At 36.8% G+C, this 26,353-nt stretch overlaps 1 protein-coding gene across 1 annotated transcript in view; it reads right to left on the minus strand.

Annotated features, from left to right (window-relative positions):
- The window catches only part of FHIT (fragile histidine triad diadenosine triphosphatase), an 825,228-nt gene that overhangs the window by 780,254 nt on the left and 18,621 nt on the right, over window positions 1-26,353 (minus strand). Inside the window, exon 2 of the mRNA XM_037040812.1 lies at window positions 10,996-11,115. Coding sequence (XP_036896707.1) covers window positions 10,996-11,098 — 103 coding nt within the window. The 5' untranslated portion in view covers window positions 11,099-11,115. The remainder of the gene's footprint in view (window positions 1-10,995; window positions 11,116-26,353) is intronic.

Consider the following 26,353-nt stretch of genomic DNA (forward strand, 5'->3'; position numbering starts at 1 on the left):
GACTAAAGACTTCAATGTAAGACCTGAACCATAAAATTCCTATTAGAAAACTTAAGACAGTGATTTCTCTGTTATTAGTCTTGATGATGACTTTTGGGATTTGACAACCAAAGCAAAAGTATCAAAAGCAAAAATAAACACGTGGGACAACATCAAACTAAAACATTTCTACACAGCAAAGGAAACCATCAACAAAATGAAAAGATGACCAAGTGAATAGGAGAATGTATTTGTAAATCATACACCTGATAAAAAGTTAATATGTAAAATATATAAAAAGCTCATTCAACTTGAAAGCAAAAAGAAAAACAATTATTTTGATTGCTTAAAAAATGGGTGAAGGATCTGAATAGACATTTTTTTTTCCAAGGAAGACATATAGACGGCCAATGGTACATAAAAAGATGTTCAACATCAGTGATCATTAGGAAAATGCAAGTCAAAACCACATGCCTGTTAGAATGACTATTGTCAAGATGACATAAATGTTGGGAATGATGTGGAGAAAAGGAAACAAACCTTTGTACATTGGTGGTGGGAATAAAACTGGTATAGTCATGATGCAAAACAGTATGGAGTGTTCTCAAATAATTAAAAATAGAACGACCATATAATCCAGCAATACCACTCTGGGGTATTTATCCAAAGAAAATGAAAACACACCAACTCAAAAGGTATATGCACCCCCACGTTTGTTGTGGCATTATTTACAATAGCCAAGACATGGAACCAATGTAAGTGTCCATTGGTGGATAAATAGATAAAGAAAATGTGGAATATGTAGACATGGAATATTATTTGGCCATGAAAAGACTAATATCTTGCCATTTGTGACAACATGGACATAACCTTCAGGGCATTGTGCTAAGTGAAATATGTCAGACAGAGAAAGACAAATAGCATATGATCTCATTTATATGTAGAATCTAAATAAGAAAATAACCAACAACAAACCAAGCTCATAATACAGAGAACAGTCTGGTCATTGCTAGAGGCCAGGTTGTGGGGTGGGTAAAGGGGATCCAAAGGGAAAAATGTTCAGTTATAAAATAAATATTTCATGTGGATGAAGTATACCATGGCAACTATAATTAATAATACTGTATTGCATATCTTAAAGTTGCTAAGAGTAAATCTTACAAGTTCTCAACATGAGGAAAAAATCTGTAATAATGTATGGTGACAGATGTTAACTAGATACAATGTTGTATGTCAATTATATGTTAATTAAATTGTTCAAAATTATCTTCAGTTAAACAGCCCAGTCTCGTACTAAAATTTCATGTCCTCCCAGCGTAGGCTTAAGACACAGCCTTGACCACTTAGAGTTCTCTATCAGTGCCTTCCCCAACCTGAGGCTGAGCTACTCATCCTTTTATTTGGGGCAGAGTGATCTCAGATCACTGGTTGTCTATTAGCAGGTGAAAGACAGATGTCCCTGGTCTAGCTCCAGTTCCATCTGCTGGGTCCTTCTGCAAACGTGGTGGTCTCTATATGGTTTAGAGCTGATAGATATGTTATTTCCAGGAAGGTTTTCAAGCTTCACCATCACTCTTTTTCTGGGGCTCCATTTATAAATGGAGTCTCGTCTCCCTTTATAACTCCACAAGTGGTCCATGACCCAACCACCTTTCTGGATAGGCCAGTGCTTCAGTTGAACCAACGTCTATCTGCACAGCCTTGTGGCACCTGACCACTACACTGACATTCACGGTCCTTTACAGCAACCAGGGGACCTGCCTGTGTGTGTTTCCCCAAGGGCTATGAAAAAATAGGGTGGAATAGAAACCATGCTCCCACCTCTTTCCTAGGAACATTATTCCCTAATCCCTCCTTGTGTTACTGTAGGCCATGCTAAAAGCGTCCCCCATCCCACTCTGCATTCAGAAATATGCAAATGAGAAGCAAGCACTGGTCTGTGCTCACTGCCATCCCAAAGTCACAGACCAAATGGGAAGCGCTCCTGGTGCTGGTACTGCCCTGCACGCCTCTCATAGCAGGGCCTGCGGAGCCTGCCCATTCCACAGCCCAGCCAGCATCAAGCCAGAGAACAAGATGGCAACATTGTTTCATTGAAATCATCCTGCTCAGGGCTTTAAGCGTCCTCCTGCACACGCCTCTTAGGAGCAGTAAGAGTAAAATCACTCCAGAAAGAGGAATGAGGAAAGCCTCTCACATTCCTCCTTCCAACCGCATCTTTCCCCTCACCAACTCTGCCCTTACACAGTTCGGATGCAGTGGGATGGGTCTGGTTTTGCTGCTTTCTCAGTAAAATGAGTGTGGGCATCAGTTGCACATGTGTATTTCCCCAGATGTGCCTGCACCCTTCTGTTTATACTGCAGTTGCTCATGTTCCAGGGCAACATGAAAAGTCTCACTGAATGTTTGTTGCACTCCTGAATTTGAGTTATATTATTGCAAATGCGGCTCCAGGAGAAAAAGCTGCTAAGGGTTCATTTTGCCCCTAAACAGAATAGAAACTACTAACTAGTATTCCAGATGTCTACATGAGAAACACTCCAAAGATTTTACTGTAATTTCTGTTGATTTATTTTATCCTCACATATTTTATTTAACAAGTTTTAAAGCAATCATCTTTTGTAAATGAATGAGGATCATGGTTTACTTTTAAAGTATTAGCACTCAACAGATAATTCTTCATTTCCACAAATCTCCTGAACTGGAAATAAATCTTGAAAATGAAAAGAGCTCTTGATAACTACAGCCATTTCAAAACCTATTAGGAAAGCAAAAAATCAGAGAGCCAGAAGAATTTCCTCCCGAACGCATTCTACATCGGAGCAAACTGTGCTGCTCGCCCTCCTGGGCTGCCAGGGCCACACTCACAGCCCCAGTGTCAGGCTCGGCCTTACAGACGTTCAGAAGTCACCCAGGTTAATCCCGTTCTTCCATAATGATGGCGATTATGATAAAACAATGAACCCATCAAAGTCAGTGAAACTATGAATGGCGAAGTATAGATTTGCAATAATATAGCACTGGAAAGGAGGAATGACAGGGAAGGTTTAAGGCTGGGAGGGATAACTCCCTAGAACACCTAACCAATGACACCATAGGGTTTGCTGCACATGGAGGGCGACAGCGGGGTGGAAAGGACAATCAAGAGTTTGGGTGAGGTCTTGACTCCCATGAAGTAGGACCACCAGCCTGAGATTTAGCTTTCCTTCTTCTCAACTGCTCATTGGCCAGCAAACACAAAATAGTGACTCCAATAATGCACTCTTCATCATACAACAGTATTTTGATTTGATTCCTAAAATATTTAGAAATGTTTAGAAATGTCGGCAATTACTTGGCCACACACACACACACATACACACGCACACGCACACACACTTTAAACACCTGCCACCCCCCGCATGGGAACACATGAGGAAAACACTGCCTCAGTCTCCTGCTATAGTTTGGCTTTCCCCTGAGCAGTACATTGTGAGGGAGATGGCCACTTGCAACAAAAAGAGAATTCTGCTGTTTTTAATTCACTGGGTGAATCCATCTATTTTCCTTCTAGCCTTAATGATGAAGAAGAAATACCAGGTTTGAGCCCATGGACTTAATGGTGCTTCCTCCTCTCTGTCCTTACCTCTCTAAAACCAGGCCTGTTACTGAGACTGTACCCACTGCCACGTTCGTCCATTTCTGCTATGAAAATACTGAAGCACTTCTGTATTCACAACACCCTGAACGCTGCTCACTCCTCTGCCTCCTCCCCCGTGACTCCCCAGACCGCCCCACAACACAGAAATTAACAGGCTGGTGTCTGGCACAGCAGAGAGCTTACGGGAACCACAATCCCATTGGTCAGCGTCGTGCATCATACCAATTGTTACATGTAAGAACGACCCCTCTGCTTGAGACCTGCCTACCCACATCTTAAAGCCCAACTGTGGGTGTATCTAAGCTAAACCAAGATCCTGAAGCATATTTGAAGCCTGGAGCAGAAATACCAGAAAAATGTTTTAGATCACAAAAGTAGTTCAAATAGGTAGTACTGTAGGGAGTTCTTAGGATAAGGCCAATTTAAGATTTGTGCCCAAGAGCTATTTGCAAATTTATAGGAGCTATTTTTTCAGTCAATTAGTTTGAGAAAGGAAACAGGAGCTAATTAAATAAAATAGATAATTAATTTGTAATAAATAGAAATTAATTATGCTAATTCTAAGAATTGAACATATATACACATTATATACATATAATAAATAAAGAATATATTATATGAGACTGTTTCTAAAAGAAAGGCATCTTACCTTATTGTGTTATGGAAAATCCATGTATGTTTATTCCATAGATTTTGACAGTTTTGATATGTGTATGAAAATATAAGGTAAGCATTAACTGCCAACTGAAGTTCTAACAAATCTATTTTCACTCAAAATGGAAATCAGGATGTATTTTGCGTTATTTGAGTTAATTACATGACATTTCTTTGAGTAATGATGTATTGTTCCATTCATTACTTCTAATTATGTTCTGTTCCAAGAGCAAGGCTGGCAACATCATGATCAGCTTTTTCCTATTCCTCGCAATCTGATGACTTTCATGGAAAGCAGGTCAAAAATATGCCCAGAATATAATGAACACAGTTAACCATGACAGTTTAAAATTACCTGAGGAAGGTTTCACACAGAAATAAACAGAAGTGGGGAATGGTTTTCTGTGTTATAGGGTATTCATTTTTGCAATTAATACAAGAAATACTCAAAGTGTTATTTTAAGACATAATTATCATCCTACCATTTGCCAGTGCTGGAGAGAGAGCACTCCGACCTAATGTCATCCTCTCCTTTCCACACTCACAGGCATCCTGACAAATGTGTATGTTGTATAGTCGGCAGATTGTAAAGGTACCTTTTTCCGGTTGTGAAAGTGATTCTGTAGGTTTTGTGCAATTCTGAGAGAGTGTGGGAACCTCCTAAAAGCTCTGATTGAAAAGCCGGTTGGATTTTCCTACTCTAACGCATAACCATATTCAGGCAGCCCACCTCGGCTCATCCACAGCAGAGCCTAAAGCTACAGGGTAAATCCTATTATGGAGAAGAGGTCGAGGTCAAGGGAAGACTGTCAAAACTAAGTAATGAGGCACAGGAGCCAAGTGAACCGCAATGCCATCATACACCAGCCAGCAGGCAGCAAGGAGCCAGGGAGAAAGAGCAGCTGGCAGGAAGAGGCCTTGATGAGGTCTAAAGACCACTGTGTACAACACAAGGTCCAGTCATGCTGTCTCATAGGCGAGCCACCTTTACTTAAAGAGGCCAGGGTAAAGTGTATAAAATTCACACATCCGTTTTCTCCACCCGATTCCAAATGTTCCTTGCACATATGCAAAATATCTATTAATTCCTTCAGTGCCAGGTGCCAACAATCTGTCATCGTGTCTATAATAAAGAACAACAAAGATGCCATCTCAACTCCAGGAACAGAAAAATAAACGTGGGAGAGTTAGAACCTGGCAAGGACAGCTCCTCTTTCTCTTCTGGAACCCACGGCGGTCCCTGCCCACTGACCCTGCCGCCTTCAGCCTCAACTCCTCCTCAACACTCTGAGGTCACTATCAACTGAAGAGCTGGGGTTTGTGGGAAGTGTATTTGCTGTGACAATTTCACAGATAGCAAGTCAGGATGGATGACAGACACACAAGGTTTGTCTTGCAATGGCGGTTGGTAGGATCCTGTGTGGCAGGTTCTAGACACTAAAAAAAAGATGTCAAGCAACTTTGTGAGTGACAGGAGCATCCAAGAGCTCCCTTTGTTCCTGCTGACCAATGTCATCACAAACTGGTTCTAGCTGGCAGCAATGTACAGTACTAACCCAAAGGCAGGTGCACATTTATATGGGAACCCATCCCATAGAAACAGGATAAAGAGCGTTCTGGGCAATCACTGCCACATGCAGATCTAAATGCAATAATCTGCCAAATAAAGGCAAGAAAAATATGACCACAAGAAAACCAACTTGCCCAATTACAGCTCAGGACAAAGGTCAGCGAGATCCTCTTTTGAACATCTCTCCGAGAGCATATTCAGCTAGCCAATATACAAGAGGCATACACAGGGGGGAAATAGGCTTAGAGAAATGTAAGAGCAAAAGCATCTATCTTTAGTAATAAAGATATTAAAATAGAGCTTGTGCTCATTTTATTTGCACAGGAAGGCTTAAAAAGAAACTATTTTGAAAAATGAAAGCTCATCAGATTACTAATAACTGCAGTTTCCTGAACAATTAAAGAAATTCACAAGATTACAACCTACTTAGGAAATGACAAATATTTCTGATTTTGATAGAAGGATTAAAAGGAAACTTTTATCTATAGCATCTTATAGTTTATAATGCTTCCATAGAAAGCACTGTTAACTAACAAAGATATTTTCATTTTTTATTTGTTTATTTCAGGAGTACTCAAGGTGGCAATGGTCTGAATAAAAGAGAAAACTAAATATTGCTCATTTAGATAGGTAAAATTTTATTTTAAAAGGCATTCATCAGACTTTTTTTCTTTATCTATTGATGTTGGACCTACGAGCACAATTTCCATTATGGAAAACTTTTGTTTCTAATACATCAGCAGGAGTGTCCTTTAAGTTACCTAGTCTAATTCTTCAGAAACACGCTCTGGAAGGCTGTCCTCAATGCATCATCCTAACATTGTTTGGCCCTGATATCATTCTGTGTGCAACGCTCATGTTTAGAAAAAATCTGCTCTTTTACATAACTGATTCAATAATATTATTGACAAATGATTTGTATAATATAGCACAGCCAGCAAGCAAGGCTTGTCTTTGACATTGCATGCCACACTCTACCCGTTCACAAATGTTGCCGCGTTATGTTGGAGCGCCGCATGCCATTCTGAATAGCAGCCCAAAGATCAATACACTGTCTGCTGAAAACTACAGGACATAACAAGTGAATAATTTTATTTACAATAAAAGCCCCAGTTCCCAAATGGATTCCGCTAACGTTCAAATTCATTTTTCATGCTCAACTCAAGATGAGAAGTAAACATAGTTCAGTGTAAAGAGAGGGGGTGAGGAGAAGAATTAACCACAGTGGTTCAAATATATTTAAGCCATGAACAATAGCTGGGCTACAATGAGGTACACAAATAATGTGTTCACTGCAGAATTCTAAAGATACAATTTCCTAAACACTTGTGTTTTCTCGCCAAGACACTCCGAAAAGCATTTCCCAGTAAGAAGAAATTAATGGGTTAAAGACATTCTGACATATTCTTCTAGAGTGTTGCACTACAGAGGCCAAAGCCTATTTAATTGGCTTTAGACACTGTACCAAATATAAGCGTTTACTTCAGGCATGGCTCTTTTGAAAATGAAGCAAATAGTCTTGCTTCAAAATTATATCTTCAGCCCCTGATGTGACATTTCTTTCCCTCCTCTGAAAGGTATGAAAGAGTCTGTGAGCAAAGTCAAAAGAAAAAAGGGTGGAGAGTGAGGGAGCCCTCAAAATGTTAGAGAGGACACAAGTTCAAAGATAACATTTAGGAGTCTTTGATGAATGGCACATTCCCTAAAGGCCACCTGAATACTCTTTTTAAAAAGAAATCATCAAAAATACAAAAAATTATTCCAATTCACAAAAAACTGCCTTAAAATACACACTTGTCCATTGACAAATTAACATGCAAAATAATAAGAAAAGGAGGGGCAAGAATCTTTTCCCATCAGCATCAATTTTATTCACTGCTTTTAGATTTCACTTGGTATACTTACAGCACAAAAATGTAAGCCAGATTGTAACTGACAAGGCATGAAGAGAAAATACAGCTTGAATGTGATACAAAAAATGTGGAATAAAATGGTGACAAGACTTGGCTTTGTGCATGGGAACACTGTAAAGGCAGGCCTTCGGCAGCCCCTTTTTACCCCATTCCATTAGTTAAAATGATCCAGGTACTCCTGCCATTTACACTCTAACTTTAAATTCAGTCAGCAAAGTACTTTACATGCTAGAACCAAAAACTGTTCAAGAGCACATCCTGTTCCCACTCCTTACCAGGAACCAGTGACTCAGTGTGGATACAAATAAGAATGCACATAGTTATGCCATAAAGCAGAATGGGATAAAGGTCTGGACTGGTGCCTGGAACAGTGTAGGAGCTCAGTAATAAACCGTAGAATGAATAAACATGTGATTAATGAACCAACTGTCACAAAAAGGAGAGAGTATATTTTTTTCCTAAAAAGATGAGACAGATATCAAAGAACTTGAGCTGAAATGAAAATGATGGGAAGAATCGCAAGGTGGAGAGGGTTGCACGGGGAGGTGTGATAATGGAAACACAAGGCCTGGTTAGGGAAGAGTTGAGTCAAGACAGTGGATGGTGACAGGTGGGTACCAGAAATATCGGGGATCACTGTGTAAAGAATATAACTATCACTATGCTGTACATCTAAAACTAATACAAAATAATATCTAATGTAAACTGTAATTGAATATTTCAAAATAAGATTAAAAAGGTAAAAAAAAAATTAAACTATGTTAAAGAGTTTGAACTTTATCCTAAAAAAAAGGTGGGGGGTGGAGGAGGCTCACTTGTTTCATTAGTTGTTTGTAAGCAAGGGAACGGGAGAGTATGGTCAGAGCTGTGGTTTAGAAGGAGGTATGTGCTGGGTTGGAGAAGTCCAGATACAGGGAGGGTGTACAAAGGGGCTAAATGAGAACAGATGGAATAGAATGTGGAGAAAGATTAAAGCCCACTGCAGACATCTCACCCAAATTATTTTATGAAATGTTAGGGGGCAGAGCTATCTACAGCTTCAATTTCCAAATCACAGGACAAAAGAGTGTTGCTTTCTGCAGGTGAGTAACTTATTAAGATTCTTCTCAGTTGTCACTTAAGGGTTTACAAAGGTAAAGTAAAATAAAAAGCGACAAAATTGTCATATAAAAAGGGTTGTCTGAATTCAGCATCTACTGGTCCCAAGACCACTTTACACACTGTAGCTGTACAGTAGCTTACAGAGCATATCGATCACAAAAACTATTGTGTTCTCACCCTCAGAAAGGACCAGGTCCCTCTTGCTAACTTCCAAACAAATAAACTTGTTAATTTTAATACAATGCCCCCTGTCTCCTTGGTATTTACTCAAAGACACGGTAACTGACCAGAACTCATTTCCCAAATGGCAATTCCAGTGCCATCTAGAACAAACGTAATGATCATTCACTACTTCCTTACTGTTCAGTAGACGTTTCCCTAAATTCAGCCACCTCAAGTTTTCTTGCATTCAAAAACATATATGACTCAGGTCTTACACATACACTCAGAGTTGGTCAAAAAGACTATAAAAGTCAAGGTTCTTACTATAAGTAAAAAAATCATAGAACAAAGTTCATTCTGTTACTAATTATTTAAAAAGCAGTGTAGCTCTACAATCTCACATTTTCTCAGTCTAAGGCATAAGATTTCTTCACCTAAATCCACATTTTCATCCTAGGTCTCCTCAATTGTTTGACAGAAGTCAATTAAAACTGATACCCAAAGAGAGATAAAATTTAAACCATTATTCTTTTGACGGTGGAATTCTCAGACAGTTTGCATAAAAAAGTTCCTCAAAGGAAAAAGAAAACCACAAAATTGCAGCACAATAAAAAAAATAAATAAATTACTTCTGTTATTTCAAGAACTTCAGGTCTTTGAGAAGAACTCAATAAAAAATTGGTATGCAAGTTGAAAATTGTTCTGTTTTATAGGACCCTTCTGAATTATTCTAGTTATTTTTCACTTCATTAAACAAAAGAATGGAATGTTCTATAATTGAGTATTATTTTAAGCTATTTTATGAATTTAGAAGATGTTAAATATTATCAAGAAAATATTATATAATATCATTTACAAGTTTATTGCTATGGCCATTAGTTTTATATTTACAAAATTAATTTAGTTAAAATTTGGATTCAAGAAGTTTGAAAGTCTATCATAAAATCACAGTGATCTTTTGTTGATATTTTCTTGTCTGTACAATTTTAAGAAAGATTTTTTATAAAGTTCTGATTTTGAAAATTCCCACTGGAAGAAAAAAGTAACTTTGAAAACCATCTTGATGGGTTTATAGATTTAGAATGACTAGAAATTTATTTTAAAAATCATGTATCAGTGTTGAAAATGCTTATTATTTTAAAATATAAAATTTTATGCTTTGTTGCACTCTGCATAGTAAATTAAGTTATGGGAAAGAAAAAAACATTCTAAAGAATCAGTACAAAATCATATGTATACAATCACAACTGATATCTTCAATAACATAAAAATTACTCTCCAGAGCATTTCACCAATTCCCACTACTCCGCTGCAAAGAATGAAGCTTCTACCAAAGTCCATAGGAGGAAAGACTACAATTCAACAGCCAAAGAGAGAAATAAAACAACCCACGGCACTTGACAATAATCTGGAAGGTGGGATGTTTTCCAAGAGGATATGCTATTTTAGACCCTAACATGAAAAAATATTTTGAGTATATTTATTTATATGAATTTAATTAAAACTCCTAGCTTGAACGATCTCCAAGAGGTAAAGAAACCAAGTAGGCCTCAAATCTTCACATAACACCTTACTTTCATGTCACATAAGTGCCACCCAATCTCTATCTTACCATTAAAATTCACAACTGATAATGGAAAGCAAAGTGCCCGCGATACTTATTGGAACCATTTTACAAGCACCTGTTTATTTATGCAGCTACCATAGTAAAAAGGCCAAGCAAAAATTCACCTCCAAAGCCTTAGTTGCTAAGCAATGCCTTCTAGAAGTTCTTCACAACGAATCAAACGTATTACTGGTACCACCAACTGGATTCAGAATAAATGTAATAATATCTTACCTGGTTTGTCCAAAGAGGGAGGGAAGTGGATTCCTTGTTTACCTTTTGGACAGACATTGGAGGCCAATCCTGTTTTCACTTGGTATATTAGGTTCAAATGGTTTTTTTCCCCTTTCTTAAAAAACATAAAGGATACGTCCTGGTACCACAGGTTTCCTGTTCACAAGGGCAAAGGACAGCTCTGTCTTGAGAAATACCACAGAGGGCTTGATCAGATGCTGGCCGAATCGAAATGACATTTTCTCACAGTTGAAATCTGAAAGAGAAGATGATTTAGGGCCTTTAAAAAGTGCAACTGAGAAACTTAGATCATAATACCACCTTAAAGAAAGCAAATTCCATTGCTGCAAATTCTTAGTTGAGAAGAAGAAATAATTTAATCCGTTTCTCATTTAATGTTCAGTAAGATGTATTCTGGGAAAGTCTTCCCCAAAGACTCCATGCTCCCCACCAGGGTGGTCTTGATTGGAGTTAGCGTTTTCAAGCGGAAGCCTATCCACAGACAATAAAGTGGTCTTCTTAATCTTCTGCACTTCAGGTTGCCACCTTAAACCCAATCCAGTAGGTCCTATCTGCCAGGTACTTTTTGTTTTTACCCATCCATTTCCTCATATTTACTAGGCTAAATTTTTTCATTGTTAAACACTCACTCTAAACTATCTAATTCTTAAATGCTTTTCTCAATTGTTTTATCTTTGTTTATATAAAGGGAATTTTAACTAAGTACAAACACTGTTTGAACCTGTCTACAATTATAAAAGCATAGAAGCACTCCCAGGGAATTATTACAGTAAAATTTCCAAAACTAAAGAGAAAAAAAATTGTGAAAAAAAGGAAGGGGTAGAATATAGCTCAAGATGAGAACAATTTCTGGTTGACACAGAGCCAGGATATGGCAAAATACGTGAAGTGTTTCATATCCCCTTTTGTGGGCAAAGTCACGTTACAAGGTGGGAGTAGTAGGAAGGGGGTACAGCAAAATCTGGCACTTGGCTTCTAGGGTACCGAGAGATGATTTTCTATCATTAGATGACAATACATGACCGAGTCACTTTCTGAAGGACTAAGACACACCCTCCTTGGGAAACCACTTTATTTGTCTATTTCAGGAATGACTCTACTACAAAATTGATGAAGATAGATTAACCCATGGGGAAATGTACAGGATTACAAAAAAAAACAGTATCAGAAAATGGTGAGCAATGTCAGAGGAATGATTATGTGAGAGATCCCCTTGATCTCTCCCCTCGAAGTTTCAACAACTGAATAACTACAATTCAACAAAGGATTTTCTGCTCAGTGCACAGATATGTCTAAGAGAGCCACACTCGGAAACATCTAAAGGTAGGCAAGTGGGAACAAACTGGGGAGGCAAGAAGAGTGAAAAGCTGAGATGAACCATGGATGTAGCCCTGCAGCCTGGAGCTCACAGTAAGGCACAGCCTGAAGAGAGGAGGAATCAGATTGTGGCTGACACTCCCACCAGCCAGGAGGAGCAAAGAGATTCAGTGAGCAATCCTGCAGGAGTGGGTAGTAGTAGCTATAGCTGAGTCCAGTGATGAAGGCAGGGACAAACACACAGATGAAACCAAAGCTATCTGGCAATTGGCATCACAGAGAGAAAAACAAAGCCATAGAGCCTTCCCACAACCTTCCCACAACCTTCCCAGAGCTCACCTCTCCATACCCTTCATGTTGGGTAGCCAACTACATTATCTGCAAACCCGAGAACTGGTACTAAGGAAACACCTTTTCCGTGAACAAAAGGTGTACTCTGGGTTCAATCACAGGTTGAATGGAGAGAGGTCCAAGGTCACCATTGCTAGGAAGACAAAGCAACAAAGAAAGCAAGCAGGTTGCCCCAGCTCACCCCACCCTCACACATTGCAGTTGCACTGCTGGCAGCATCTCACTGAGGAGATAGCTTTGGGATTTCATGTATTCAAAGTTCCATTGCCCACTGCATTTCCCAAGGGGGTTGGTCCCCTGGAACCAGGACAACTGGCTCACAAGGTAAGTACCCACATTTCCAGGGAACATGGGCCATTTTGCACCAGCCCATAGAGACCTGATAAGCCAGAGAAGTGCAAGAAAGCTCAACAAACTTGTGATTTAGTGCCACCTACTAGAAAACAACAGGAAGATTTCTCATCAATCTACTATAGGACTGCCCCTTGTAGACAGATGCCTAGACAGAGAAGGAATCCATCAAATACTATGAATAACCAAGGTAATAAGGCAGCTCAGAAAGAAAATTTAAAATCTGCATAAAAGCTACTTAAAGACATGGAAATGTGTGATTTAAATGACAGAGAATTCAAGATTGCAGTTATGAAAAAACTCAATGACATACAAAAAAACACACAAATAGGCAGTTTAATGAACTCAGAAACAAAATCAACAAACAAAATGAATACTTTACCAATGACACTGAAACTTTAAAAAAGAACCAAATAGAAATTCTGGAGATGAGGGACTCAATAAGAGATCAAGAATGCACTACTGAGCATAGGAAATAGAGCTGACCAGATGGAAGAAAGAATTAGTTATATCAAAGATAGAAATCTAGAAGTGGCACAGAGGGAAGAAGAGAGGGACTTGAGCATAAAAAAATAATAAACTAACTCAGTGAGACCTATGGGACTCCATCAGAAAGAGCAAAAAATAGAAGCTAAACCGGAAGAGAGGGAGCCCTGGCTAATGTGGCTCAGTGGATTGAGCACCAGCCTGTGAACCAAAAACTGCCAGTTCAATTCCCCATCAGGTCACACACCTAGGTTGTGGACCAGCTCGCCAGTTGGGGGTGTGCGAGAGGCAAGTGATTGATGTCTCTCTTGCACGTCGATGTTTCTCTCCCTCTTTTATTCCCTCCCTTCCCCTCTCTCTAAAAATAAATAAATAAAATCTTTTTAAAATATTAAAAAAGAAGAAGAGAGGGAAAGGGGAATGGAGAGCCTATTGAAACATTTGACAAGAACTTCCTAAATCTATGGAAAGAGCTAAATCCTCAAATCTAAAAAGGAAATAACACACCTAGTTAACTGAATTTGAAAGAAAAACTTCTCCAAGGAATATTGTATTAAAACTGTCAAAAGTTAATGAAAAAGAAAGAATTTCTCAAGATATCCATGGAAAAGAAAGAAATATTCTATAAAGGAAAGCCCTTTAGGTTATCATCAGATTTCTTAGCAGAAATGCTACAAGCTAGAAGAGAGTGGAACCAAATATTCAAACTACTAAAAGAGAGAAATTACCAGTCAAGAATAATATATGCAGCAAACTTAGACTTTAGATATAAAGGAGAAATGAAGAGTTTTCCAGGCATACAAAAGCAGAGGGAATTTATCAGTAGAAGATATCCACTGCAAGAACTACTCAAGGGAGTTATTCTACATGAAATAAAGAACAAAAGGTCACAAAACTGTGAGTTAGATCACCAACAAACTTACTGCATAAACAGGGATAATTTGCAACAACAAAAAAAAATAAAAAGGAAGGGGGAAAGATCTGAATTTGCAAAGGAGGATGGAGATCAGACACATTCAAAAGAAAAGTACTATTATGTATATAAAACTTTCTTTTTCATAAACTTAATGGTAATCACACACCAAAAAAACCCATACAGAGACACATAACTTTAAAAAAGAAGAAACAGGGGAAAGTATGGAATACTCCCAAACAAAAACAAGTCAAAAACACAAAGGAAAGAACCCATGGAAGGGAGACACTGAGCTACCAGAAAACAAAAGATAAAATGGCTATAGAACATCCTCATATATCAATAATTACCCTAAATGTAAATGGACTGAATTCACCAATAAAAAGGCATAGAGTAGCAAATTGGATCAAAAACAAAACTCAGCCAAATGCTGCATGCTGGAGACACATTTAAGCTGGAAATATAAAGACTCAAAGTAAAATAATGGAAAGTAATTCTTCAGACAAATAGCATCCACAGAAAGTCAGATGCAGCCATACTCACATCTGACAAAATAGATTTTGATTACAAAGATAAGAAATGAAGATGATAAAGGGGACACTAGAAGACATCAAGAAGACATAAAATTTCTCTCTATATATCTATATCTATATCTATATATAACGTGGGGGTACCAAAATACCTATAGCAACTACTACCAAAACAAAAAGGAAAAACTAATAAAAAACACAATCATAGTAGGGGACCTAAATACTCCATTGAAAGTTCTAGATAGATCACCTAAATAGAAAATTAAAAAAGAAATATCAGCCTTAAATGATACATTAGGTCAAATGGACATAATTGACATTTACAGAGCTTTTCATCTCAGACCATTAGGTTATACATTCTTCTCCAGTGCACATGGAACAGTCTCAAGGATAGACTATATGTTGGGTCACAAAACTAGACTCAGCAAATTTAAGAAAGTTAAAATCAAACCAAGCTTATTCTCTGACTGCATTGCTTTGAAATTAGAAATTAACTACAGAAAGAAGTAAAAATCCTTATAAGTATGTGGCTATTAAACAACATACTACTGAAAATGACTGGGCCAAAGAAGAAATAAAAGATGAGATCAAAAGATATACATAGACAAATGAAAATTAAAACATGATGAATCAAAACTCCTGGGATACAGCAAAAGCAGTAAGTATGAGGGAAGTTTATATTACTACAGGCCTATCTCAAGAAACAAGAAAAATCTCAAGTGAGCAACCTAACACTACATCTTAAACAACTAGAAAAAGAGGAACAAAATCAGCTTAAAATCATTAGAAGAAAGTAATAATATAAATTACAGCAGAATTCAACAAGATAGAGAACAGAAAGACTATCCCAAAATTAACATAACAAAGAGTTGGTTCCTTGAAAATATTAATAAAGTTGACAACCCCCCAGCTAGACTCACTTAGAAAAAAAGAGAATAGACTCAAACAAAATCAGAAATAAATGAGGAGAAATTACTACAGATATCAGAGAAATACAAAGAATCATTCTAGAATACTATGAAAGATTACATGACAACCAATTCAAAAAGAAATGGATAAGTTCCTAGAAATATGTAAACTTCTTAAGACTGAATAATGAAAAATTGGAAAAATCTAAATAGACTGATCAACAGTGTGGAGATTAAAACAACCATCAAAAACATCCCCCAAAATAAATGTTCAGGACCAGATGGCTTCACTAGTGAATTCTACCAAACATTCAAAGAAAAATTTAAACCAATCCTTCCCAAACTCTTCCAAAAAAACTGAAGAAGAGGAAATACTTTATAACACATTTTAGGAAGCCAACATAAACCTGACAGCAAATCCTGGCAAGGATAACACACAAAAAGAAAACTACACATGAATATCTCTGATAAATACATATGCAAAAAATCCTAAACAAAATACTATCAAACTAAATGAAATAATACATTAATAAAATACATCATGATCAAGTGGGGTTCATTCTAGAGGCACAAGGATGGTTCAACATACACAAATCAATTAATATGACATCATATTAAGAAAATAAATTATAAAAATTATATAATCTTATCAATATATGCAGAAAAAGCATTGAATAAGATACACCATCCATTTACAATTAAAACAATAAACTGAGTATAGAAAGAAAGTACCTCAATAAAATAATGGCCACTTATGACAAACCCTCAGCTAATATCATACTTAATAGTGAAAAAATGAAAGCTTTTCTTCCAAGATCAGAAACAAGAGAAGGATGTCCACTCTCACCACTCTCATTCAATATAGTTCTGAAAGTCCTACCAATAGCAATCAGGCAAAATAAACAAAAATAAAAATACAAGGCATTCAAACTAGGAACAAAGAAGTAAAAGTGCCATTTTTTTGCAGATGACATGATTCTTTATATAGAATACCCTAAAGACTCCACCAAAAATATTACAAACAATAAATAAAGAATTACAGTAAAGTTGCAGGATACAAAACTAATGTATAAAAATCCACTGCATGAACAATAATATTTCAGAAAAAGACATGAAATAATTATTTTGCTATTATAACAAAAAGAATAGAATACTTAGGAATAAACTTAAGAAAAGATCTTTATGAAGTACCTATATAGTGAAAACTACAAAGTATTACTTAAAAAGATTGGAAAACGAGACAATGAAATGGATATTCCATTTTCATGGATTGGAAGAATCAACATAGTTGAAATGTCCATCTTACCCAAAGCAATATACAAATTTAATGTAATCTCCACCAAAATCCTAATGACATCTTTAAAGGAAATTGAACAAAAAAAAACATCAGATTTATATGGAACCACAAAATACCAGAATAGCCACAGAAATCCCAAGAAAAAAGAATGAAGCCAGAGGTATGGTACTACCTGACTTCAAATTATACAACAGAGTGATGATAATCAAAACAGCACTGTATCAGGGGGGAAATGCTGACACACAGGTTAATAGACCAGAATTGAGAGGAATATTGTTCCTGGCCTTTATTTCCTCTTAAGGATAACTATGGAATTAACTGAGGCATACACTCTGGTTGGTGAGCTACTATTACAAGTTCATGAAGGCTCATCTCTTCTTCTAGTGTTCATTTTACTTATTTCCCCATGATCCTCTTGCTCACCCCATCTTCCTTTCCCACCACATGGTTTTACGTTAATGTTGCACTTACAATCTTCATTGAATGCTTATAAATATTTTCTATGTATAAGTATACAGGGTTCTTACATATGGATTTAAATCTGCATATAAATTGTATCATGCTTTAAGTGTCATTCTGCCTTTTTCCTCTCAACATTGTTTTATAGACTCATCCATTTTGCTATAAATAGATACAAGTCACTGTTTCTTACTGCTTATTGCTGCCAAGTGTCCTACTGCAATTTTCCTGGGCAGTCATAGTGCTGAGGAACTACCTTGTCTTCCACCTTTTCCCACAAGTAACACTGTGATGACCATCCTTACACATAATTTTCCTATCTATGGTAGACTCCCATTACTGGGTTTTAATTTATACAGTAAAATTTATAAAGCATATGCACCAGTTTGCATTCCCAGAAATAACACATACATTTAACATTTAACATTATAACATTTCTACTTTCTTATATCCTTGCCAGTACTGGAGAATATCCAATTTCCCAGCTTTTAATGATATATAAGCAAAATAGCACTTCTCAATATTAATTTGCTTGTCTCCAATGTGAGCTGTGTGTGTGCACACAACTCCTTCTATAAACTGCTAATTTGTGCTTTGCCCATTCTATTGGTTTTCTTTCTTCTAGTTTCTGATGTTTCAGTGTCCACTGTATATTCTGAACACTGATATTAGTCTATCAAACATGACACATATTATAATCTGTTAGTTTTTCTATCATTCCCTCTAAACAAAAAACATTCATTTTGATGTGCTCATCAATTTTCTTGTTAAGAGTTGCACTTTGTGAATATTATTTAATAAATCCTTCTCTATTATAAGGTTACCAAAATACATTCTTAAGTTTTCATCTATCAACGTCATATTTTCAGTCTTAACATTTAGGTATTTAATTGTCTTGGAGCTTTGTCCATGGTATGAAGTCCAGAAATGATTTCAGTTCTTTCTGTTTATGAACCAATGTTCCTAGCACCAATTCCTGGGTGTGATTACACCAATTCCCATAATACATAGGACTAAGTCTGGACTTGATTACATTCTGATTCTATGTCAGATGCTGGAGAGGCAGGTACACCAAATTTTCTATGTAAAGGCCCAGATTCAGTGGGCCACCCAGTCTGTTTTATCCATTCAGCTTTGTCAATGCACCACAAAGGCAGCCATAGACAAGACCTAAATGAATGCATATAGCTGTTTCCCAATAAAACTACTTGTGAGTACAGGCCTCAGTCTGGATTTGGCTTGTTGGCTATAGTGGGCGAATGCCTGCTATACATTGTGAATGCCTTGGAAAGGGAGGATCCTTCTTTATTTATTCTCCTGTATACATTTAGATTCAACTCTTCCCCTCCCCAAAAAAATCTTGCTCGGGTGTTGATTGGAATTACACTGAATTTTAATGGAGTAAATATGACATCTTCACAATATTTGAGCAATCCTAGTATGAATGCTACATTTATACTCTATAATACCTTCATAAAACTCTTATTGTGTTTTAGATTTCCCTTGTATGTTTGATAAATTCTTTCCTCAGTAGCTTCTAGTTTATTTATAAATGCTATCTTATTATCATCAGAGTTTATAATTGGTTACTTCCAGTACAGTAGAAAACTATTGATTTTTACACGTTGCTCTTATAAGCTGGTAACCCAGGTGAATTTCTGTACTGCTGCTAACAGTTTTGGCTGATTCTTGTTGGTTTTCCATATACAGTTGACTCTTGAACAATGCAAGGCTCAGGGGTGCTGACCTCCCACACAGCCAAAAATCATGTCCAACTTAAGTAGACCCTTCACATCTACCTATTCCCAAGCATAGATACAAAACCTGGGCATATAGAGGGCAAACACTATATTTATTGAAAAAATCTGTTACAAGTAGACCTGAACAGTAGAAACCTATATTGCTCAAGGGTCAACTTTACAAGATTTTACTATGAAATAATTACAGTTATATGTAGCATTTCAATTCTTCTAATTCTGTTGGTTTCTTTGTCTTACTGCATTGGTAAGGGATCTGCTAATATTGAGAAATGGGATTATCAGGAATTCTTGTTTCCAGCCTTAAAAGGAATAAGTTCAAAGTTTGGGGTTTTTTTTTTCCATTAAAAATGATGTCTGACATAGGTTTTTAGTAGAAAGCCTTTATCAAACTAAAAAAGAAAATTTCCCCATTCAAGTATGCTAAGGGTTTGTTCCATTTTTAAAAATTTAATAAATGCTTTTTATCATTGGTAACACAATTTCTTGTTCTTTGCCATTAAGATAGTAAATTATAATAACAGATTTTTAAAAAACACTTAAAACATCCTTTCACTTTTATGATTCAACTTAGTCAAAATGTATTATTTTTAATATACTGCTACATTAGGATTCTTAGTATTTTTCAAATGTCATAAGTAAAGCTGGCCGATATATTTTCCCCTGGTTTTTGTTCTCAAAACCAAACCTAATAGGTTGGCTTTTCTTCTTTGTTCCATAAAAAGTTTCATAAACAAGGATTTTTCTGTCTCTTGAAAGTTAAACAGAATTCATGGTCAAACTGTTTGAGCTCCTTTTTATGTTTCAGGGAGGATTAAGTTTTGACAACTGTTATAATTTATTTTGTTTGCTGATTAAGATTTTTCTTGCATCAATTTTTAGATATATATCTTTTTCAACTAAATTATACATCTTTATTGGTAAAAATGTATAATATTAAGAATAAAAATCTAATCTATTTTTCTTTAACTTTTTTGTATTTTTGTTATTTTATTTTATTATTAATGTATAGGTGCTTTTCTTCATCAATCTTGCAAGAATTATATTTAGCCTATTAAGATTTTCCAAAGAATTCATTTCTAGTTCTCTGCTTTTATTAATTATCTCTACTTGGTTGCTTACTTTCTGAACTTATGTTTATTTCCCTTTATTTTTTTCTTTCATTGTTTCTTCAGGTTTACCAAGTTGCAGTTTTTCTAAGAACTGCAGTCAAACATTGAACTTACAGAGTTTCAGACTTTCTATTTTTCTCTTAGGTAACAAAAAACTATACATTGCTTTCCATTAGTGCTTTCTCTCAAATTCTGACCAATTATGCTTTTAATATCAGTCAGCTTTAAAATTTTGCTATTCTTCTTATAATTAATATGTCTTTTCATGGGCTCTTTTTCTGTTAGTAATGACTGATTTTAAAACACTGTAAAGAAATGCTGTTTTGTTTTGTTTTGTTTGTTTTTTTTTAGAATGAGGCTTCCTTCCTGATCCTTTGAAAGATGAAGCATGTGCCTAATCCACATGCCCACACAAATAAAATGTATTCTTTATAAAATATATTTTATTGATTATGCTATTACAGTTGTCCCATTTTTATCCCCTTTATTCTACTCCATTCTGCACTACCCTCCCACCATCATTCCCCCACCTTAGTTCATGTCCATGGGTCATACATATAAGTTCTTTGGCTTCTCCATTTTTTATACTATTTTTAACCTCCCCCTGTCTATTTTGTACCTACCATTTATGCTCTTATTCCCTGTACCATTTCCCTTGTTCTCTCCCTTCCCATCCCCCCTGATAACCCCTCATGTGATTTCCATTTCTGTGATTCTGTTCCTGTTCCAGTTGTTTGCTTAGTTTGAATTTGTTTTTGTTTTTTTAGATTCAGTTGTTGATAGTTGTGGGTTTGTTGTCATTTCACTCACTGTTCATAGTTTTGATCTTCTTTTTCTTAGAAAAGTCCTTTTAGCATTTCATATAAAAGATCTTGGTGATGATGAGCTTCTTTAACTCGACCTTACCTGGGAGGCATTTTATCTGCCCTTTCACTCTAAATGATAGCTTTGCTGGATAGAGTAATCTTGGATGTAGGTCCTTACCTTTCATGACTTTGAATACTTCTTTCCAGCCTTTTCTTGCCTGTAAGCTTTCTTTTGAGAAATTGGCTGATAGTCTTATGGGCACTCCTTTGGAGGTAACTGTCTCCTTTTCTCTTGCTGCTTTTAAGATTTTCTCCTTATCTTTCATCTTGGTTCATGTAATTATGATGTGCCTTTGTATCTGCTTCCTTGGGTCCAATTCCTTTGGAATTCTCTGAGCTTCCTGGACTTCCTGAAAGTCTATTTCCTTTGCCAGATTTGGGGAGTTCTCTTTCATTATTTGTTTAACTAAGTTTTTAATTTCTTGCTCTTCCTCTTCTCCTTCTGGCAACTCTGTGATTCAGATGTTAAAATGCTTAAAGTTGTCCAGTAGCTTTCTCAGCCTCTCCTCATTTTCTTGAACTCTTCTTTCTTCACTCTGTTCTGGTTGAATGTTTATTTCTTCCTTCTGGTCCAAACCATTGATTTATGTCCCAGTTTCCTTCTTGTCACTGTTGGTTCCCCATACATTTGCCTTTATTTCATGTTCATAGCCTTTACTTCTTCCTCTATTTTTTGACCATACTCAACCAATTCAGTAAGTGTCATTATTGCCAGTGCTTTGAACTCTTCATCTGACAGGTTGGCTATCTTTTCATTGCTTAGTTCTATTTTTGTAGCTTTGATCTGTTCTTTCATTTGGGCCATATTTTTTTAATCTTGGTGAAGCTGTTGCATAGTCAGGGTATTGGCCAGGGTATTCTTAGCCTTAGGTATTCACCAGGGTGGGGTAACCCAGTTCAGAGTTGTGGCACTGTATGTGGGGGAGGGGACTGAGAGGGAACAATGCCACTTGCTCAGCTGTTGGCCAGCTTTCAGTCACTTCCCCTGCTACCACCCACAAGCAAATTGGGCCCTTCTGGCCTTCTGGTACTGATCCCCAGGTGCGCAGATTTGTGTACCTTTTTGGACCCTGTGGGTCTCTCCAATGAACTCCCCTGTGAGGCTGGGAGTTTCTCCCACTACCACAACCCCTATAGGTTTTTACTGCCAGAAGTTTTGAGGCTTTATTTGCCCACTTTGGAACCCTGAATTGAGCAGTCTGTCTCACTCCCCTTGTTCTTCCCAATTATCCACTTGCAAATGTGGGACTGCCCTGTCCTCCAGCCACCACCTTGCCCAGTCCACCAACCACCACATCACCCACCTTGGTCTTCCAGCTGCTGCCTTACTGCACATCCTCTCCACCCTGGCTGCCAGTCTCTGCCCCTCCTACCAGTCTGAATGAATGTTTCTTCTTTAACTCCTTGGTTGTCAGACTTCCTTACAGTTCAATTTTGTGGAACTCCTAGTTATTTTTTATTTTTAAATTTGTTGTTTTCCTTCTTTTGGTTGTATAAGGAGACAAAGTGTATCTACCTATGCCTCCATCTTGGTGGGAAGAACAAATAAAATATATTCTGCATTTGATGAGTGTGGAATTCTACATACACAGCATAGAAAATTTACCAAAGACTTTCTCTGCTTACTTTTATTCTCATTGTTTCTTCAGTTTCTGAAAAGGCCATTAGATTTCTGAACACCAGTGCTCACAATGTCAAATGCCACAAATTATGCTTTCTATATTGTTGCATGTATTCCTGCTTGTTTTACTCCCTTGATCTATTGTTTTTTTCTTTTTGACTTTATCTGACAAGGGTACATTTTCTGTTTCCTTATTTTCAATCCTTGTCCTTTTAAATGTTTTTTTTTATGAGCAATACATTATATCATTTTGTTTTTTATCCACTGGATATCTACCTTGATTACCTTAACACCTATATGATTTATGCCAATCATTCTTTGAACTTATTTTGAATAACCTATTACATCTTCTTGTTTCACTTTTTTCTCCTTCTTATTTATTCTAGCTAGATAAGTGTTTTTCTGTGGTAAAAAAAATTATACATTCTACCTCTATTTCAAAATAGTTATTTATATTACAATCTACATTAATGCTTTATCCCCCCATCAATATCTAAAAGCACATCATATCTATGTCCTTAGCATAGTCTTACCATCTTGGATTTCTTTCATAGTTCATTCTCCACCTTCCCCCTAATTTATTATTGTTTAAATGGTATTGTTTTATAATTTCAAATAGTTATTGACATGCTATATTTTTGGTAGTTTTTTGCACACCATTGGTTACTCAAGCTATCCTATTTTTCATTTACCTTACTTAGAAAGGTCTGCAGATATCCCCCTCATACTAGGCAGCAATGGGCTCAGCACTACTACTTTTGAATTTTATTTTCTTCTTTGTTTTTTGCCTCCTCTTCCTTCTTTTCAAAGCTCACCTTCTCTGTGTAATCTCTTTTCTTCTGAAGATGCAAACCATTTGATTTTGGACCCCCTCTGGTATAAATTCATCTTAACTAGTTACATCTGCAAAGATACTATTTTCAAAAAAGGTTAAGTTCTAAGGCTCCTTTTTGAGAGAATTTATTCAACCCAATACAAACTATTTTCCCAAATCTTCCTGTTTGCAGGTCCACTAGCATTCTCCATATGAAGTCTTCATTTTTCAATATATTCTTTATATTCTTGGTCATTATGTCTTCAAATATTCCTTGACCAAGTTTACATCTCTGCCTTTCAGGGATTCTGTCTAACATTTCTATTCATTCTCCCTATTTTCCCAGTCTTCTCCTATTTTCATTTCTTTGAGATGCCTTTTAGGAGGAAGCTTCAATCTATCTGACTGCTGACTATATTTATTCTTATACTCGTCCGTTCATTAAGCTAGTTCCTAGTGTTATAATTTAGGCTTAATTAACCCCAACCCTAACACATTTCTCCTCTGTCCAAGGCTGCCCTGCCTCTTGTTTCTCCCCTCCCTGGGCATCACTCCTGCCACGAGCCCAAGTCAACCTATTACATTTCTTCTCATGAGTTTAGCCTGCCAACACTTTGAAATATTGATCATCCTCTGACCTCATCACTATTCCTTCCCTTTTGATATGTCCACACAACTCACAAACTACCCTTTGTTGAGAGAAAGTATGAAGAGGTAAAATGCAAACTCCAAGCACATACACTTGAGTCTTGGCTCTGCCACTCCACAGTCTTCAGCAATTCACCAGAATTCACATGCTCAGAGACCTTGTCTGAAGACGGTGGATGAGAGAGTACGCAAAGCACATCTACACCTGTCACATGACACTGGCACCCCCAAATGGAAATGCTATATATGTCCTTGTCCAAATCCAATTTTGCCTCTTCATAATTGCGGTAAAACTCTGCCTATTTGTGCTGCTTGCAGACATGCTTTCTCAAATTTTAATTTTGCTGGTGAAGAAAAACACTCCAGAATCCATAAAAGGGACAAAAGTAGAGAAAAGTATGAGCCAGTATCAAGTGATGGGAAGATTCCTGCATCTCCAGATCTGAAACTGCCTGCACGGCTGAGATAAATATTAAATACTTTTCACTCACAGGAAAATGGCAGAAGGCAATTTTATTTTAAGCAAACAGAAAATTGCTGATTCTTTTTTTTTTTGCCAAAAAAGAAGGCTGAATGTACCAATATTCTTTGTAATTCTCAGGAAAAAAATCACCTCCTGGGAAATCTGTTTCTTAATAAATATGGAGATGATGGCTTCTGACACTGATGGCTTCTTGATTCCAGAGAATCAAGAACTGGGTTAGGGATCTCAGTCAATGGTTTATGCCCTTAGACTTANTTAAGCAAACAGAAAATTGCTGATTCTTTTTTTTTTTTTTTGCCAAAAAAGAAGGCTGGATGTACCAATATTCTTTGGAATTCTCAGGAAAAAAATCACCTCCTGGGAAATCTGTTTCTTAATAAATATGGAGATGATGGCTTCTGACACTGATGGCTTCTTGATTCCAGAGAATCAAGAACTGGGTTAGGGATCTCAGTCAATGGTTTATGCCCTTAGACTTATTTAGTGGGCTTTGGCTAAGACAGAAATAGAAGGGACTAGGTTCATTCCAGAAATAGTGACTGAGGCCTACATATACTACTTTATAAGTGAACAGATGTATATTAATGAAAACCAGTGCCATATTTTTAGCCAATTATTTTTTCATATTTCTTAGTAAGGTTATTTTATTTTGAGCTAAAAATATGTGTCTTTAGGCATTTAATGAGTCTCCATTTTCTACCTTTTCAGCTCTAGAAGTTATTTGTATCCTCTCTACCTCTCTATCACCTATGATTCTCACTAAATAGTAACATCAAATTACTTTTAGAAATTTAACTTCAAAATGTAGTGAATAAAAAGAAAGTAATGAAAAGGTCTCTACTATTCACATTTAATTTATGGCTCAGTAGATGTGATCAGTTGTTTTCTTATAGAACTCGAAAGGCAACCTAACTTGCGTTGGAATGAGGTTCAATGGCCACCAAAGCAAGTGCCCCAAAGTGTATAATGTCCCATTTACAACAGGGATGACAAGTTACTTCAGGATAGATCAGCTCTCCTCCTGATTTGCTTGGAGATGTTATTGTCCAACCCATGTAACTGCCATGTGCTTCTATACTGCCCGCCCCCCCACAATAACCTCTAGCATTTTTTAGCATAGAAGGACCTAAAAGATTGCTTAGACCCAGTTCTCTCACTTTAGAAATGTCAACTCTCTAGCAAGTCAAGTAGCTTACTCAAATTCACAGAAATTTAGAGAGTCTCCTTTAGAAAAATGCTATTTATAACAGGTACTATCTATGGATTTCTCAAACTTGAGAATTTAAGATTTCAGGGACTCCAATCTGAGGCACACCATATTAAAGATAACTCTGCCACTTTAGGGCACAGGTGGCAAACACAAGGCCCTCGGGCTGAATCCAGCCCTCCGCCTTGTTTGGTCTGGCCCAGCACCTTGTTTCTACCCCACAACACCACCAAACTCTTGCTTAACAGTTAAGGAGCAGTAAAATTTAGACAGTCCTAAAATTACATTCTGCCCTTTGAAGACAACTATGAGGCTGCTCTGGCCCCTGGTGAAAATGAGTTTGACACCCTGT

This window comes from Sturnira hondurensis, unplaced genomic scaffold (genome assembly GCF_014824575.4).
Source record: "Sturnira hondurensis isolate 20B ecotype Veracruz unplaced genomic scaffold, ASM1482457v3 Scaffold0002840, whole genome shotgun sequence".
Classification (NCBI taxonomy): Eukaryota; Metazoa; Chordata; class Mammalia; order Chiroptera; family Phyllostomidae; genus Sturnira; species Sturnira hondurensis.